The 14,325-nt window shown below is 44.1% G+C and overlaps 1 protein-coding gene across 1 annotated transcript in view; it reads right to left on the reverse strand.

Annotated features, from left to right (window-relative positions):
• LOC119448799 (Down syndrome cell adhesion molecule-like protein Dscam2) overlaps window positions 1–14,325 on the reverse strand; it is a 117,351-nt gene that overhangs the window by 14,640 nt on the left and 88,386 nt on the right. Inside the window, exons 6-11 of the mRNA XM_037712014.2 lie at window positions 8,287–8,607; window positions 7,079–7,224; window positions 4,256–4,517; window positions 3,142–3,303; window positions 1,736–2,035; window positions 279–398 (exon numbers count right to left, since the gene is read on the reverse strand). Coding sequence (XP_037567942.1) covers window positions 279–398; window positions 1,736–2,035; window positions 3,142–3,303; window positions 4,256–4,517; window positions 7,079–7,224; window positions 8,287–8,607 — 1,311 coding nt within the window. The remainder of the gene's footprint in view (window positions 1–278; window positions 399–1,735; window positions 2,036–3,141; window positions 3,304–4,255; window positions 4,518–7,078; window positions 7,225–8,286; window positions 8,608–14,325) is intronic.

A 14,325-nucleotide genomic window follows, 5' to 3' on the forward strand; every position in this document is an offset into this window, starting at 1 on the left:
AAGAAGAACAGCTGTACTGCTCGCAGCTATTCTACAAAAAAAAAATAATTTGAGGCGTGCTTCTACACTGGCCATTTTGTTTGTTTACTAGATGCGAGAGCTGAGTGGGGTGAACAATCGATAGTGTTACAGTACGTGCAAAAGTGAAATTATTTCCAAATTAACCGCAGCTTCCGGTAGGTCGTCACCCGCACAATATATTTACGTTAGATAAGACCGCAAAAGCCCTGTAGGCAGCCGAGTGGCGAAAGAGTGGTGCGAGAGGGAAACCTTCAAACCTGCCGACTTCTTCCAACGAACCCTAGGTTCCGGGGTACCGTCGGCCTGGCAGTCCAGGATCACTCGCTCTCCCGTCGTTACCGTCGTGTCTGCGGGCTCCAGCCGCCATCTTGGTGGTGCTGCCACAGAGCGAGCGAGTATTGAGTGATAAAAGACAAATTTGGATCCCCGAAATTTCTTCACAAAATATTTTGAAGTTTCAGAAATATTAATAGACATTTTTTTTCTTCTAATCCGCAAGCGCGCTTCCCTGCGCTGCTTATTTGCCCTACTAGTGGCGACACCTGTTCTGGCTCAAGTGCATACAAATATCTAGCTGAACACTTCTAGGGCTTGTCTCTTGTGCATGTTTTGCATCATTTGAGCCACGTCTTCATTTCCAATGTTATAGTACGAACAAAGTGGGCTCGTACACGCTATTTTCAAATATGACAACGCCGTCACTAGTTGAGCATGATGACTAGCAGGAAAGCTACTATGCCATCAGGGAAAGGATCATACTATCGTCTGCTCGTCTGAATGTTGCGTTACCTTACGGGCAGTGTAAAGCCCGAAACCGCCAGCGTGTGAGTACTCTAGCATGCATAAATAAAAAAAAGCAAATGTATACCGTCTTTCTGCAAACTTTACAACCCCATTTTAAAGAGCACTCATTCCATATTTATTTACATATTTATAGCACGACCACATCAACAACCGTGATGATTCTGAGGACATAGAGCTGAAATGCTCAGCGAAATATGGCTCGTTGGATTCCAATCCGCAGCAACCACCCTCCATAGATTGCGCAATGCACCACGTCGCTTTCGCATGTTCGTGCGTTCTCTTAGCAAGAAGTGGCCTACGCCATACGAACGTGGCGAGTGGCGACCTTTATAACCTTCTGGAATGTCCAAACGGCGCGAGGCGAAGGCTGAAAACCTCAACGCTATAGGTAAGCACGAGCAAAAGCGGCATCAAATAAATGGTATGATGTGACATCATCCACTGCCCCGCTACAGATGTGTCTGGAACCGTCTCGAGCATTTATAGGCTAGTGCCGCTTGTGGAAGAGGGAGAGGATCTCTCCTCACCTAGCTCTGTCCCTTCTAGAACATTCTTGAGCCGCATCGAAAAGAAATTGGCGATTGCTACAAATGGGATCGCGTGACGTGCGCTAAGGGGTAATGGATTTAAGCAGACGAAAAGTAAGCTTCTGTAGCTATATCGCGAAGCGAACACAAGTAGCTAACACGCGAATTTACTTGGGACGCTCTAAGTGATTGTCTGAAGAATGCGGTCGTTCGCGTTTCCTTATTTTTAGATACGACATCTCTATTCATAGATACGACAGATCTACAAATTATAGTTAGCAGCACTCAGGTGCAAAGTGCTCGCTTTCCTGTTTAGTTTAATGCTCCAATGTGATAGAATCACTTAAGCCTTAGTTGGAAGAGAGCATTCAATTTGTACTCACCATAGACAACGAGCGGCGCGGAATAGTTGACAGCAGCGGCTTCGTTAGCAGCCAGGCAGGTGTACACTGCAGTGTGCTCCTCGCGCAGGGACTTGAACACCAGTGTGGAGATGAAGTCGTCCACGTGACCAAACGTGACGCCTTCCCTTCCGGCCGACGGGGACGAGTCCAGGGGTACGCCGTCGCGGAGCCACGACAGACGAATGGGCGGGTCGCCGTCGGGAACGCTGCACGTAACACTGGCGCGAGAGCCCAGCTGAGGTTTCTCAGGAAACGAGAAGGGCGTGATCGAGGGTGGCACTGCAGGAAAGCGCACGTTCCGGGAGAGGTAGGAAAGAAAGGAGGAGAGAGGAAGAATATTTCGTGTTGCCGGACGAAAAGAGGCGTTGTACGCCTGAATCCGAGCTAGTTGGTAAAAGAACATCTTTGAAGGTGACAGCGGCAAACATGGGACAGAGAAGTGGCATACAGGCACGCAGAGCGCTGATTGTGCTCTGCGCGGCGTGCGCCTGATGCTATCTCTTTTGTTGCGCTGCTGCCTTCAAAGAAATAAAGTAGTTGTCCAAAAACAACAAGCAATTAAAACAATAAAAACATGCGCATGAGTACGGCGTAGCAGGCGGACAAGTTCAAACTCTCTATTCAACCAAGAGGTCGCGTAGACGCCTTGAGGTATGTACCACCTTCTGTAATAATAACCGCGGGTTGCACATTATATCAGGTTTATGGTGGATATTGCGGACTCTATAGCATTTCGGGAATCCATTCTCGATTTTGGGAGAGTAGGCATGCTCTTACAACAGTCGCAAATTTTGCCTTCTGCATACGCTTTAAGTTGGAACGTAAAAAATGGCAGATTCTGCCTGCTTTAATTTTCGCTGCGAGATTCTAAGAGCTACTCCTCTTCTAATACGGTTATCCGAGCCAGCAACGTTGCTTACCTAAGAGGCTCAAGTTTAACGAATCTACATGGCAGGGAATACAGAGCAACAGGTGCGCACCAGGCTACAAACTGTAGCCGATTGTGGAGACAATATCCACGACTATTTCCCGATATTTCTGTTTGCGACTCAGGTAAATTTTGAAATGGGGCGAAAACGAAGCCGGACATACTATAAGCATGCTTAACGTAAACACTCGTTTGACATCGTTCTTCACCAAACGAAGAGATGACTAAAACTGGCTAACACAAGCAACAAACACGTGGGGTACCGAACAGGGAGCCGCGACACTGGCGACCGCCATACGTTTATTCTCCCATTTTTTTTTCGTTTCTCTCGCACGCGAAGCTTCAGTGCTCGGTAAAAAGAATGCATGCGATGCGACAGGAAGTGTGTGGCGTGTACTTTTATGGCTACATGCTTGGACACGACCCTGTTCGAAACGACTATGACGTGCAGACTCACCGAGAACCCTGAGGTAGAGGTGGTTCCGGGCTTCGCTGCCGTGCTCGTTGCGAACTGTGCAGGAGTAACGCCCTTCGTCGTCTTTGCGGCTTACGGTCTCCAGTACGAGGGAGCCGTTCTGGTAGGGCATCACGCGCTTGCTGCTGGGCAGGCTTTTCCCGTCTGCGGTAATACGAAGAATGAAGCCTTCTCCTAGCGTGAACAGTGTTAAAGAATGTGAATTACTTCAAAATGATATCCCTTACACTATCCTTAGCTTCATCATCCAATAACCTAGGTTGCTTCTAATTTTTTTATACTAAGGTACTGGGTTTCAGTGTGCCTTTCGGTGCATAAATGATCTATTGCGAGGTTGCTTTCTCCTAATATAATTTGTCGAGTAGCGCCCACTATCCCAAATGCAACGCGATGGCAGTGAACAACGCAGGCTAAATGCCTCATGTCTAGATTGCACAAATGCCCATGAGAGTGGAGAGCCAATTGCACCTCCACTTTCATGGCTATATTGGCGTCTTTCGAGAGACACCAATGTACTTCTGAGATAGTTGCAGCGCAGCCTTTACAGGGAAGCTGTGAATTCTGATCCCAACGGCGGAAAATTAGCTCTTCATCTACCTAAATTTAGTTCCCGTTATATTAAAATTAAGAAGGTTGCTCCAGGTATAATTCAAGCTTAGAATTGATAGATAACACGGACCTAAGGGAAGGAATTTCACTTCCTTTATGCTCACAGCGGAATCATTGTGGTTTGGCTGGTGTTTACGCGGCTCGACGTTCTGCCCTGGATAACTTCATGCCCGCTTAGATAAAATGTAACCTATAGAGATTCAGCCGCCTAGATTCTCTGATGCTAGGGCAAATGTGTAGCATTTTTTTTTTATTTTACATCCGCTATTTATTTTTAAATACGCTTTTCACACCTCCGTATCTCGCTGCCATTTGAATATTTCTTCGCCTTATTCCCTATATACATATGCATCGCCTGTCCTGACCCTTGTGTCAGACATCAATCATGACCACCTGGTCGCAAAGTATAAACTTTACCATCATATATCACGCTTGTTCGTGCGTTGCACGTTGCTCTATCACTGAGTCGTGTACTTAATGAACTCACCTTTACGCCAAATGACCCTGGTCACGGGAAATCCGGAGTACGGGCAATGCAGCATGGCCCTGCGTCCCGCCACTACTGTTCGGTTGGGCATTGTGTGCACCGCTGGTGGACCGAGCACGTTCAGACGACCGGAGTGGGCGTCCGCACCATGTTCATTGGACGCTTCGCAACGGTAGGCGCCGCCATCTTCGGGCCTGACCCTCGTGATATTTACGAAGCTGATCACGGACCCATCCCGGCTCACGTAGTCGCCGACACGGACCTGCGAGGCGCCGCCACCCGAAGCCACCAAATGATGCTGCCGCGTCCTACCTTCTTATGTCTTTATACACCTCGAACACACGAGCCTGTTTTCTGCGGCAATCGCTTCGCACGCGCCTGCGTTTTTATGTCTTTTTGTAAACTTTTGTTATTTGTCTCCAGATGTAGTATTCGAGGCATGTACGAGCTATACTAGCTTGAGCATCAAATTATTCAATAATTTCACAGGCCCTGGATTTGATGATTGAATCTGATGACCCGTGTACGCCAACACTGTATGGTGATTTTTTTAACAAGTGATTTTTGCATCTGATACAATATATTAGAGATGCGTTTATTATCTCGGTACAGTGAAGAATAAAGGAACAACTGTGATCTTTCTAATAAATCCGCAGTTCTTACTTGCCTCAATTTTTTTTCTAAATTACCACACCATTTGCTGCATCGTTCTTTCCTCGCTCAGCCATAGACTGAAATGGCTTTCCACATGACGTCACTGCAACCACCTGCCTATCTACATTTTCTGATTGTATAACTGCCATATTTAACGAATAATTTCTTTTTTGTATATGCGATTACTTATACCTGTACCCACCCCTTATGTAATATCCCAAAATCGGGGGTCTTTAAGGTAATAAAATTATGTGAAGATGTGATTAGCCTTTTACTACTTTATATCGTCCCACATATGAAGCTAGACATGTAGAACCATATGACAGCTACAAAACTTCACGGGAATCTGACTTAAATTAGCTTTGTCCTCTCTTGGGGCCTTTCGTGCTCAAGTCCGCAATTAAACCCTCTCTAAAGCCTTTTACCTGGAACGACACCTTACGACCCTTTAATATTTCTTGCGTCACGTCAACTACTCGTCGTATCCTTCCGAGAGACAGGGCGACCAAGTTTTGCAATCTTTATGGCGTTCCTTGCTTTCCAGCGTTATAGCCCTAACCGTGCATGCATCTCGGAAGCAGGGTCAAACTCCTCAGTACAGCCATTGCGATGTCTGATGTCGGCACAGTCAGCCGCATAGGACAGACACTTGATTTAATGAGAGACATTACGAGGTAATCATTAACTTTCATGCGGGTGGCACGTGTTCTGTTCAAACTACGCAGCCGCAATTTTTCAAAATGAGGCCCTCTCCAAGTAAGCACCAGATCGCTCCTGCAATCCCGTGCTAATCAGTACTCGCCTCACCCGCAATTTGCGTAATGATATTGCGAAACTGCGTAAGGACCCATCACAGAACTGTTGCATCACAGCGAAGTGTGCAGTGGGCACGCGCCATGAATGTCAGGCAAATGGCAGTGGAAGAAATAGGCAGATGAGGTAAACTGCAGTGCATCTCGACCGTTTATGAGGTTTTTGCTGCACACCTGTTCAATTTCCCTGGCATGCTAAATTTGAATTCGGTAATAAGAACTAACTGTTTAAAATTCCAAGATAACTCATTGTAGCTTTGTTTTATATGACTTTCTCATTTGGAAGCAAGGTTTTCATTAAGAAAAAGTTTCCCCTGTCATACTCCATTTTTTCGTACTGTTCATTGCCATCATTGCTTCAACCAGCGAGTCATATCGAATACATAATATTTAGAAACTCCGAATGTATAGCCGATGCATAATATTTAATTTTGTAATTCAACAGCACTTTGTCTTCGTTCTGGTAAAACTGGATTCAACTTCAATTTTTGCGTTCTGGTAAAACTGGATTCAACTTCAGTTTTTCCTATCTCATACTATTTGCTCCAGCAGTTTACTTTAATATTTTAAGATATCTAGATGACTCTTCCCTTTTTTAAACTTTTGTACAGTCCTTGCCAAATAATTGAAATAACCAGCAACAGGACTCACAGTAGTCTCAGAAGTGTATTTGGAGCACTATTGGCTTCTAGTTTCTCTCGTTCTCTAGTTTTGCTCCCAGTTTTGGTCAGTTACATATGCCGATACCTGCCTTAGTAAGTGGCAGTTTACGTATAAACATATTCGAATATGTAGTAAATGTGTTTCCGCAGTTAGAATATAATGTTGCACTCTTGTTAAATTTTTATCAGCTACGTATTGAGAAAATGTACACCTTACAGCATCGTCTAAACGTTCCACATTTTGTCATGTTTGCAACTTTCTCACCCGATAACCAATATGAAACTGCGAAATGACTTGTTAGGGTGCGCTGCAGTGCACTTCTTTGCATTTAGTACCACGACGTCATAACACGACGTTTTCACGAGTCGCGAGGCAAGACGCGAGGTTACAAGATAGATTAGGTGGCACGAAAGGAAAACGGTCATAATCGGCTCGTATAATGGCAAAAGTCACTGCTCACTAACGCTTACGTTTACGATAACGTTTACGTTTTTCATGGACGAGACTGGCTGCCTTTCCCCTTAAGCCTCTTACGTTGATTTATTCATTCTTTTCCTATCTCTCACTCACTGAGAAGGAACCTTTCAATATTTCTCTTTCTTTCCTCGGTTCGTTCTGTCGCAAATTTAGGTTTTCTTCAAATCAGGCAAGACGCTTTAGTCAACACAACAAGACTTTGGCAGACGGTGCTTACTCGGCTGGAGTCCTGAACTTGGACGTCATAAACAGCCCACGTTATCTGGGGCAGTGGCGTTCCTGTGGCAGCACACCGGAGGGACACTGGCTCGTCTCGTCGAACCACGATGTCTTCAAAGTGTGAAACCAGCACTGGTGGTTCCGCTGCACAAAGGAGGCACGTATTAAAAGTAAGTTGTTCGAGATTGTTTATACCATGGAGTGCCATTCAAGAAATGACTCGTTATCTAAAGTCATTAGTGGGCGACACTTTCTCGAATCAGGCAAAGGGGGCGTTCGGAGTTTCTCTGCTGCGAAAGTGGGGGAGGGACCGACGGTCGGACAGTCGACGATCACCAGTAACTGCTCTGTCTAGCAAAAACGTCCTCGTAGACCGTCATTACGGAGATCGGAAACAGTTAGAAGGGGAAGGGGAAGCGCTACCCATCATTTAGAACAAATTACGGGGCCGTTCATTTGTCAGGAGTAAAGGGAAATTATCCGGCGGAAAAACTACGCCCCTACTTTGTTTGCGGAAGTATAGTTGCATTATGCATCTCTATTGTTTTCCAATGGCTGCTTATTGTGCATTCACGTGATGTACCGAAAGACCAAGGCCAAATTTAGAAGGAGCTTCTAAGGTAGCGCAGCTAGCGGCATTAGTATTTATATGCCTTGATTAGACAGAGGGCATTTCGCAAATGTTCCCGCAGGTCACAAATAATTACAGGCTTCTTGTTGCACTGTGCCGACCTGTCCACGCAGTAACCGCATATCTGCCTAAGCTGTATTCACATTCGTGGCTGCCTTTTTAATTGCCGGAGGACTAGCTGCATTTCCCTAATCGTTTTCTGTGGCCTTACATAGGCCCTTCAACCGATAAGCTAAACGCATGTAAACCGACAATAAATATCCTTCCTATGTTCAAGAGCAGAAGTCGGCAACTTTGTTTTCGATCGAATGCTTTCTAGGGTGTATTCACCTTTGCGTGACTTGGCGTCCTTCGCACATCTTCGCTTGAACAACTGGCAGTCAAGTGCATTAAGGGATAAGGGTATTTTCATATGGACATGATCTGATGAGCATCGTTCTGGTAACTTCATGCACTCATGCTGTATTAGCCATTAAACGCTCACTAAAAGCGATGTCTCAAAAAGAGCCTGAAGCCGCGGTTGGAGCACGGCGGCTACGAGAATATTCGTGCAAGGCACGTAAACGCTCACGCACACTTCACGTGGACGTAGGCGTGGGCCTGCGAAGAGTCCCTCTCGTTCGTGGCGTGGCACTGGTAGACGCCCGAGTCGTCGCTCTGCGCCGCCTGTATCCTCAGCGCGTACCGGTTCAGCATCAGCACGCGCCGCGACAGTGACGAACCGCTGCTGCCGGCCGACGTTGAGGCTCCCGCAGCGGAGGGCCCCACGATTGGCCGTCCATCCTTGGACCACGTGACCGACCGCACGGGAAAGCCCGAGACGCTGCAGTTGAGCGTCACCGAGTCGCCGGAGCGCACCTCTCGGGTTCTGGGCCACATTTGTACTTCCAGAGGTTCTGTGGAAAGCGGAAGAGCAGAACAGGGAGAGAACCATCACTTGCCGGCTGTTGACCATAACGGGGTTTCTATTATTCTTGTCACTCTTCGCAGAACAAGGGTCCCAACTTATGCAGCCACGATGCCTTGATGTACCATATTAGGCTGCACTGTAGTTCCCTGTTGCTAGGACCACGCATTATGCGACGACTTAGGTCTAAAGGATGTTCCACATCCGCAGTCATCAACGTTAAATGGCGCTGGCTAGCAGTCCCAGTGCTAGGTTAATGCGTATCCAGAAATACCCAAGAAAGTGTCCTTGCAAAGATCATGCGCGACATTCCATTGCATTTCAACTGAAAGTTTACTAAGGCCAGTAGAAACTAATCGAAAGCAACAAAATGCCTTTCAAAAATTGTAAGGCTGGACGACAGGGCTACAGCCGCCGCCGTAGGTCAACTGTTGAATTGTTATCATGTTTTTCTCTCTGCTCCGAGCGGTTATATGGTGCCCTTTCTAGTACTTTCAATATTTTTATTTATTTTATTGAAAATATGAAGCTTATTTAACTTGTAATTTTTATTCTTACCTGGTATTTATTACGTGTTTATTGAAACCATCAGGTAAACACATTATCAATGCACCCTACGTTACTGGTTAGTAAGTCAGTCACCATAATAAACTGACTTATATTGTGCCGCAGATTACATGCTCAGAACAATGCTATGTTTTCCTAAGTGTTCTTGCTCTAGAAAATTGGATATTCATTGAAAGATTCTCGGTAATTGTTTTTCTAGAGGCTAAGTTAGTTTTCGCTGAACATAAATAACAAAATGCGCAAGGTACATGCGGCCTGACATGATAAAAAAAAACAAAAAGACATTAAGCTGAACTTCACTCAGAGCAGGCGGAAAATTATCTCACAAGAATTTAAAAAAAAACGCAAATGCACCAAGAATTCTACCTAAAGAAAGTTTGTATGCTGCATGGTGCACTGTGGCCCGAGCAACGTTTTTAGAAAAATGGGCTGAATGGAAGGGCTTTTAGAGTGCTGTGCCTAAATTCGCGCTCTTCATTTCTTCTTTTGTTAAGGTTTTGCGACGTCGACTGGCATGCGAAAAATGTTCGGCGTGACAGCAAAAAAAAAAAAAAAAAATCGGCATTGGGTGGCACGGAGCGCTTTCATTTATTCTGTCACCTTTTCTACAATCCACTAATAAATATATACTCCAAATTGAACGGGACTATGCAGTCGTTCCATTTATTGTATAAATTTAGCAACAATTGCACTGCCAAGGAAAACAGGCAATGCAGGCAAGGCTTCGAGGAAGTATGTCCCTGACAAACTACAAAAACACGAAAAAGGATTCAACAGTTGCTGCAAGACACATTCTTTCGAAACCAGGTGCACTTCACGACGGTAATAACTTATAATTATATTGGGATGTTGGACGTCCTCAAACTTCACAGTGGCTCATGACGAACACCGCAACGATATCAAATCATTTTTTATTTTTCTCTTTTTTTAGCCATAATACAATCGTAGTAAGCGCATTTCAGCGCTGGCGCTTTGCCGTTTTGGAAACTGTAACCAACGTTTTGGAAATTCCGTTATGAAAATTATGACACCGCTTGGAATGCCACTTTGGCTACCATTATTCTCCAAATTAGGATTAGCGCAACAACAACCGTACACGCAAAGAAGTTGAAAAACGTCTTGAAGCTACAAGGAGACAAAGAGTTTTAGGCCGAGAAAGATGATCATGCAGAATGCATGACACGGAAACTGGGAATTCGGACAGAAATACAAAGCGCACACGGGCTTTTATTCCAGCACTAATACCATTAGGTGTAACAAAAACCTAGAAAAAAATATAGAGAGCAGGGGATCGACTCAAAAAGTTTCTTGTTCGGGAGTGATTATTGTGACAGGCGAATATAAAGCCGCAACTAATTAGAAAAGTCTCAATGAGAAGATTGTAGAGCAACATGAGAAACTGCCGATACAGCTTTCTGTTGCTCAGTACGTGCTACATAACATTCGAGGACACTTAAGCTTAGCCTTTAAGAGTGGAACGCGATAGCGTTATCAGGCTCCGTTCGCATCACATTTTTCTTTATGTGTAGGCTTCACTGCACACACAAAACGTAGGAAAGCCAGCTTACAAATACCAAGCTTACACTGAACCCATTAAAGTCGGCTTGATTTTTAAACACAAATGCATTGCTGGGAATAAATTTTTACAGGAGCAACTGAAGCTGTCTTATATCAAAATGTGAAGACCCTGGGACCTTTTTTATTATTTTATTAATTGTTTGCTGTTGCCCCGAGGCGCGCGCGTGTCAAAAATTTAGAAAGTCTCGATTTTCAACATTCTCTTCAATGTTGCCTAGAACCAAAGTACAGCGAAACACTATCAGAATAGGAGGACGCTTGAGCTTCGCCTTTAAGAGTGGAACGCGATAGCGTTCAAAGATTCCTAGCTGCTCATCAGGCTTTTTTCTCGTTTATTCAAATTACAATCCGACACTATCATGCCTGTAGGTTGTGGTTAATTCGTACTTTTCAATTTTTCTGACGGATTTTATTTCGAGAAATTCAATTTGTTTTCACTAACACCTTGCGGCACACGGAGGTGTGTGGTTGGGGTGGTTCGGCATGATGTGGTTCGACATGATTATTTCCGCCAGACGGACGCCGACGTCGAAGCCGATGCCGGATTTTTTGCGACACGGTGCCCTTAACGCTGTCGCGTTAAAATGAGGACGTCGTCTTGGTGCATTGTCCCTTTCAATTACACTGAGTGCTTTAGGTCATTTGTCCTGTCCCTGCCAGACACTTGCGCTGCGCAGGTTGGTAAGCGCATGCAATACAGTCACGTGGAAAAGCTCCTATGCTCCAATTCCCTTTAACAGTGCGCCAAAAATACACGCCTTTCATGAATTCGCTATGAAAACTGCTTAGAGAGTGACATGAGTATCTTGCTCTCAAATTGTGAAAATTACACGTAGTGAAACAGTGAGTGAAGCCCTAGAAGTGAAGCCTATTCAGAAACGCGCCACTCTACATTGTCGTAACTTTTTCCTTTTTTAGGGGTCATAGCCAGCAAGGCAAGTGGCTTAAACGCCCATCCTTAGACTTTTGGGAGCGCGCCACATAGAACTCTCAGGTTCAAACCTGAACTACAGATAATCCACCATGTCAGCACATCAAGTCATCGCTACTAGTTTTGTGAGACGGCTAGCAAAGAAAGTCCGTCTAAAAATAATGTGTACACTTCCTCTTCACAATCGCTCTATCTATCCCATAGATTTTGCGCATTCTGTCGTCTTCAGTAATGCATTCTTGAAAGGTGGGATTACTTGGAATGTTGTAGTACAAACACTTTACTACCCTGGTACTTCCGCTTGCTAAAATTATTTTCGTACCTAGATCATGAAGATATGAGCCACGTTCAAATTAAAACATCACTAGATTTGCTCAGAAACATGTTTTCTTGTGTTCACTTTCAGCTTGTTGCCTTCTGAACATTTCAGCCAGCTTCACTAGTACGCCTTTCATTATACGCTTGCAGTTGCTACAGGTTTTACACACCAGCCTCTGCACATTGCTGTACATGCAAGCACGTTCAGTCGCGTTCGTTCAAGTAGTCTTTGTAAACAGTGCTTTTTTTAGAATAGTTGTTTTTGTTTATATCTAACAACGTTAGAACTCCACAGTTACGACTACCTGCCTCAATATACGTATCATAATGCATTGGTAGTCTATCTCTCTAAAAAAAAGACAAACAAGCAAAAAACACCTGGACTGCTATCAGATACTATACACGTCCATTAAATAGATGTAGAACATATTCTGAACATGTTCTGCGCTGTCATAGCGGTGATTATCCACAACTATATCAGGAACCGTGAAAAGCACGAGAAAGTGCAAAAGAAATGACGTGCGATATGTGCAGTAGGTGACAAGTTTTTTTTTTTTTTTTTTGTGGTGCCCTTTGTACCGATTCTGCGTACTGTACTCTTTAAAACGCTGAAATGCACTCCCACCGAAAACGCTGACTTAATGGCAAACAAACATTTGGTCAACGATACGTGATGCGATTCTTTCTCGCTCATCAAGCGGTCATTCTGCGGCTTCTGCCGGAACAAAGTCAGCACAAGATCAGCGTCTTCAGTAGTGCATGAACCCGATGAAGTGACAATGTGATACAGCCCAAGGTTGGCCTTCAGTTAAACTCTGTAATTATCATTACCGTTGAGGGGATTCTCGCATATAGATGCTACTGCAATACAAATACTGCTATATTACACTAGGAAAATGAAAGACGCGGGAGATCTTCTTGTGTTTTTATTTCCATGCCTAAACAATTGACCTATGGAGTTGCATCTTGACGGCAATCTTGCTTATTAGGTTAGCCTACAATAGCTTGCTTAACGTGCAAAGCAAGGTACCGAGGCCCTTACAGTGACGCGATGGATATCAAAAATCAGAATAAAAATGAAAGTTTTTTCGCTTTCTCAATGCAGGTGGCTTGATATTTGTCACTAGGGTAAATTTTCGTTATAGTGATGATTTTTCACGTAATTGTCCATACTCTGCAACATCTGCAAACTCTTTAGACACTTTCGGAAATGCATTGCAGTTTGCACCGTTGTCAACAGCCTTACCGTGAGCGAAGATGGAATTTTATTAATATACTGTCTTCTTGCCTTTTATGTTTACTGTCATCACTTTCAAAACACCAAATTTTTTAAACAATACTCGTCATTTAAGTTCTCCCTCCTGCGAAGGAAATACCGGCTACAAAGCAGGCAGCCAATCTTAAAGATTGGCTAAGGCAACATACCAATAAATGTAGGAGAAGTACAGAGAACATCATTATAACAGAGGTAAGATATATGGCCAAAAAGCAAGGATCCGCATACCACTGACACGCCGAGAATATTGCAAAATAATTGTCTGGGTCTCGTGCGTTGCATTGGTGAACATGGCAGCAGGGACAAAAAAAAAAGAATCAACGAGTAGTGATCTCGTCGATTTATATCAGGTGGTTGCGAATATATTAAAAGTAAAAATTTCATTGCGCATATTACAAAAAAAAAGATGAACAGACAAATTTGAGGCCAGACAGGCAGGTATTCAAAAGCGAAGAAGTAGTAAATTGATGAAGGCCTGATCACTACTTGTTATATATATTTAAACAACGGTGGAAGTTAATATATATATATATATATATATATATATATATATCGCAACGACTTTCTCTGGAACGCTGAGCTTCTTGTTCAATCGTTGGGTCTAGCCACCGTGGGATATTCCCCTGCGGAGAATGAAGTCAATTCTATTTTTAGCCATTAGTTTTAAACGTGACAAAATTAATTAAAAGAGTCGTTATTGCTTTTGCGCGCTCTCGCAGCTATTCCCGTAGCGAGAACATCAATTTTGTGCCCGAGTCGATTGCCGCACATGTAATTTGCAAACAGGCACGGCTCCTCATTGCCCGTGTCTTGGCATATTTTTTACTCGATCCCATGGTTCCACCAGAAATTATTTTTCTGGGCAAACCAGCGTACACAACTTTCTAAAGAAGGATATTTTGTGGACACTTTTTAGTAATGCAGAAAACAATATAAACCTGAAGGCTATGTGCGGTATTAATTTATACCTAGATCAGCTATTACAAGCCTCTCATTTCTCTCAGTGGAGGCGGCTAATGCTACCCAGTTTTGTTCCT

This window comes from Dermacentor silvarum, chromosome 4, assembly GCF_013339745.2.
Source record: "Dermacentor silvarum isolate Dsil-2018 chromosome 4, BIME_Dsil_1.4, whole genome shotgun sequence".
Lineage (NCBI taxonomy): Eukaryota > Metazoa > Arthropoda > Arachnida > Ixodida > Ixodidae > Dermacentor > Dermacentor silvarum.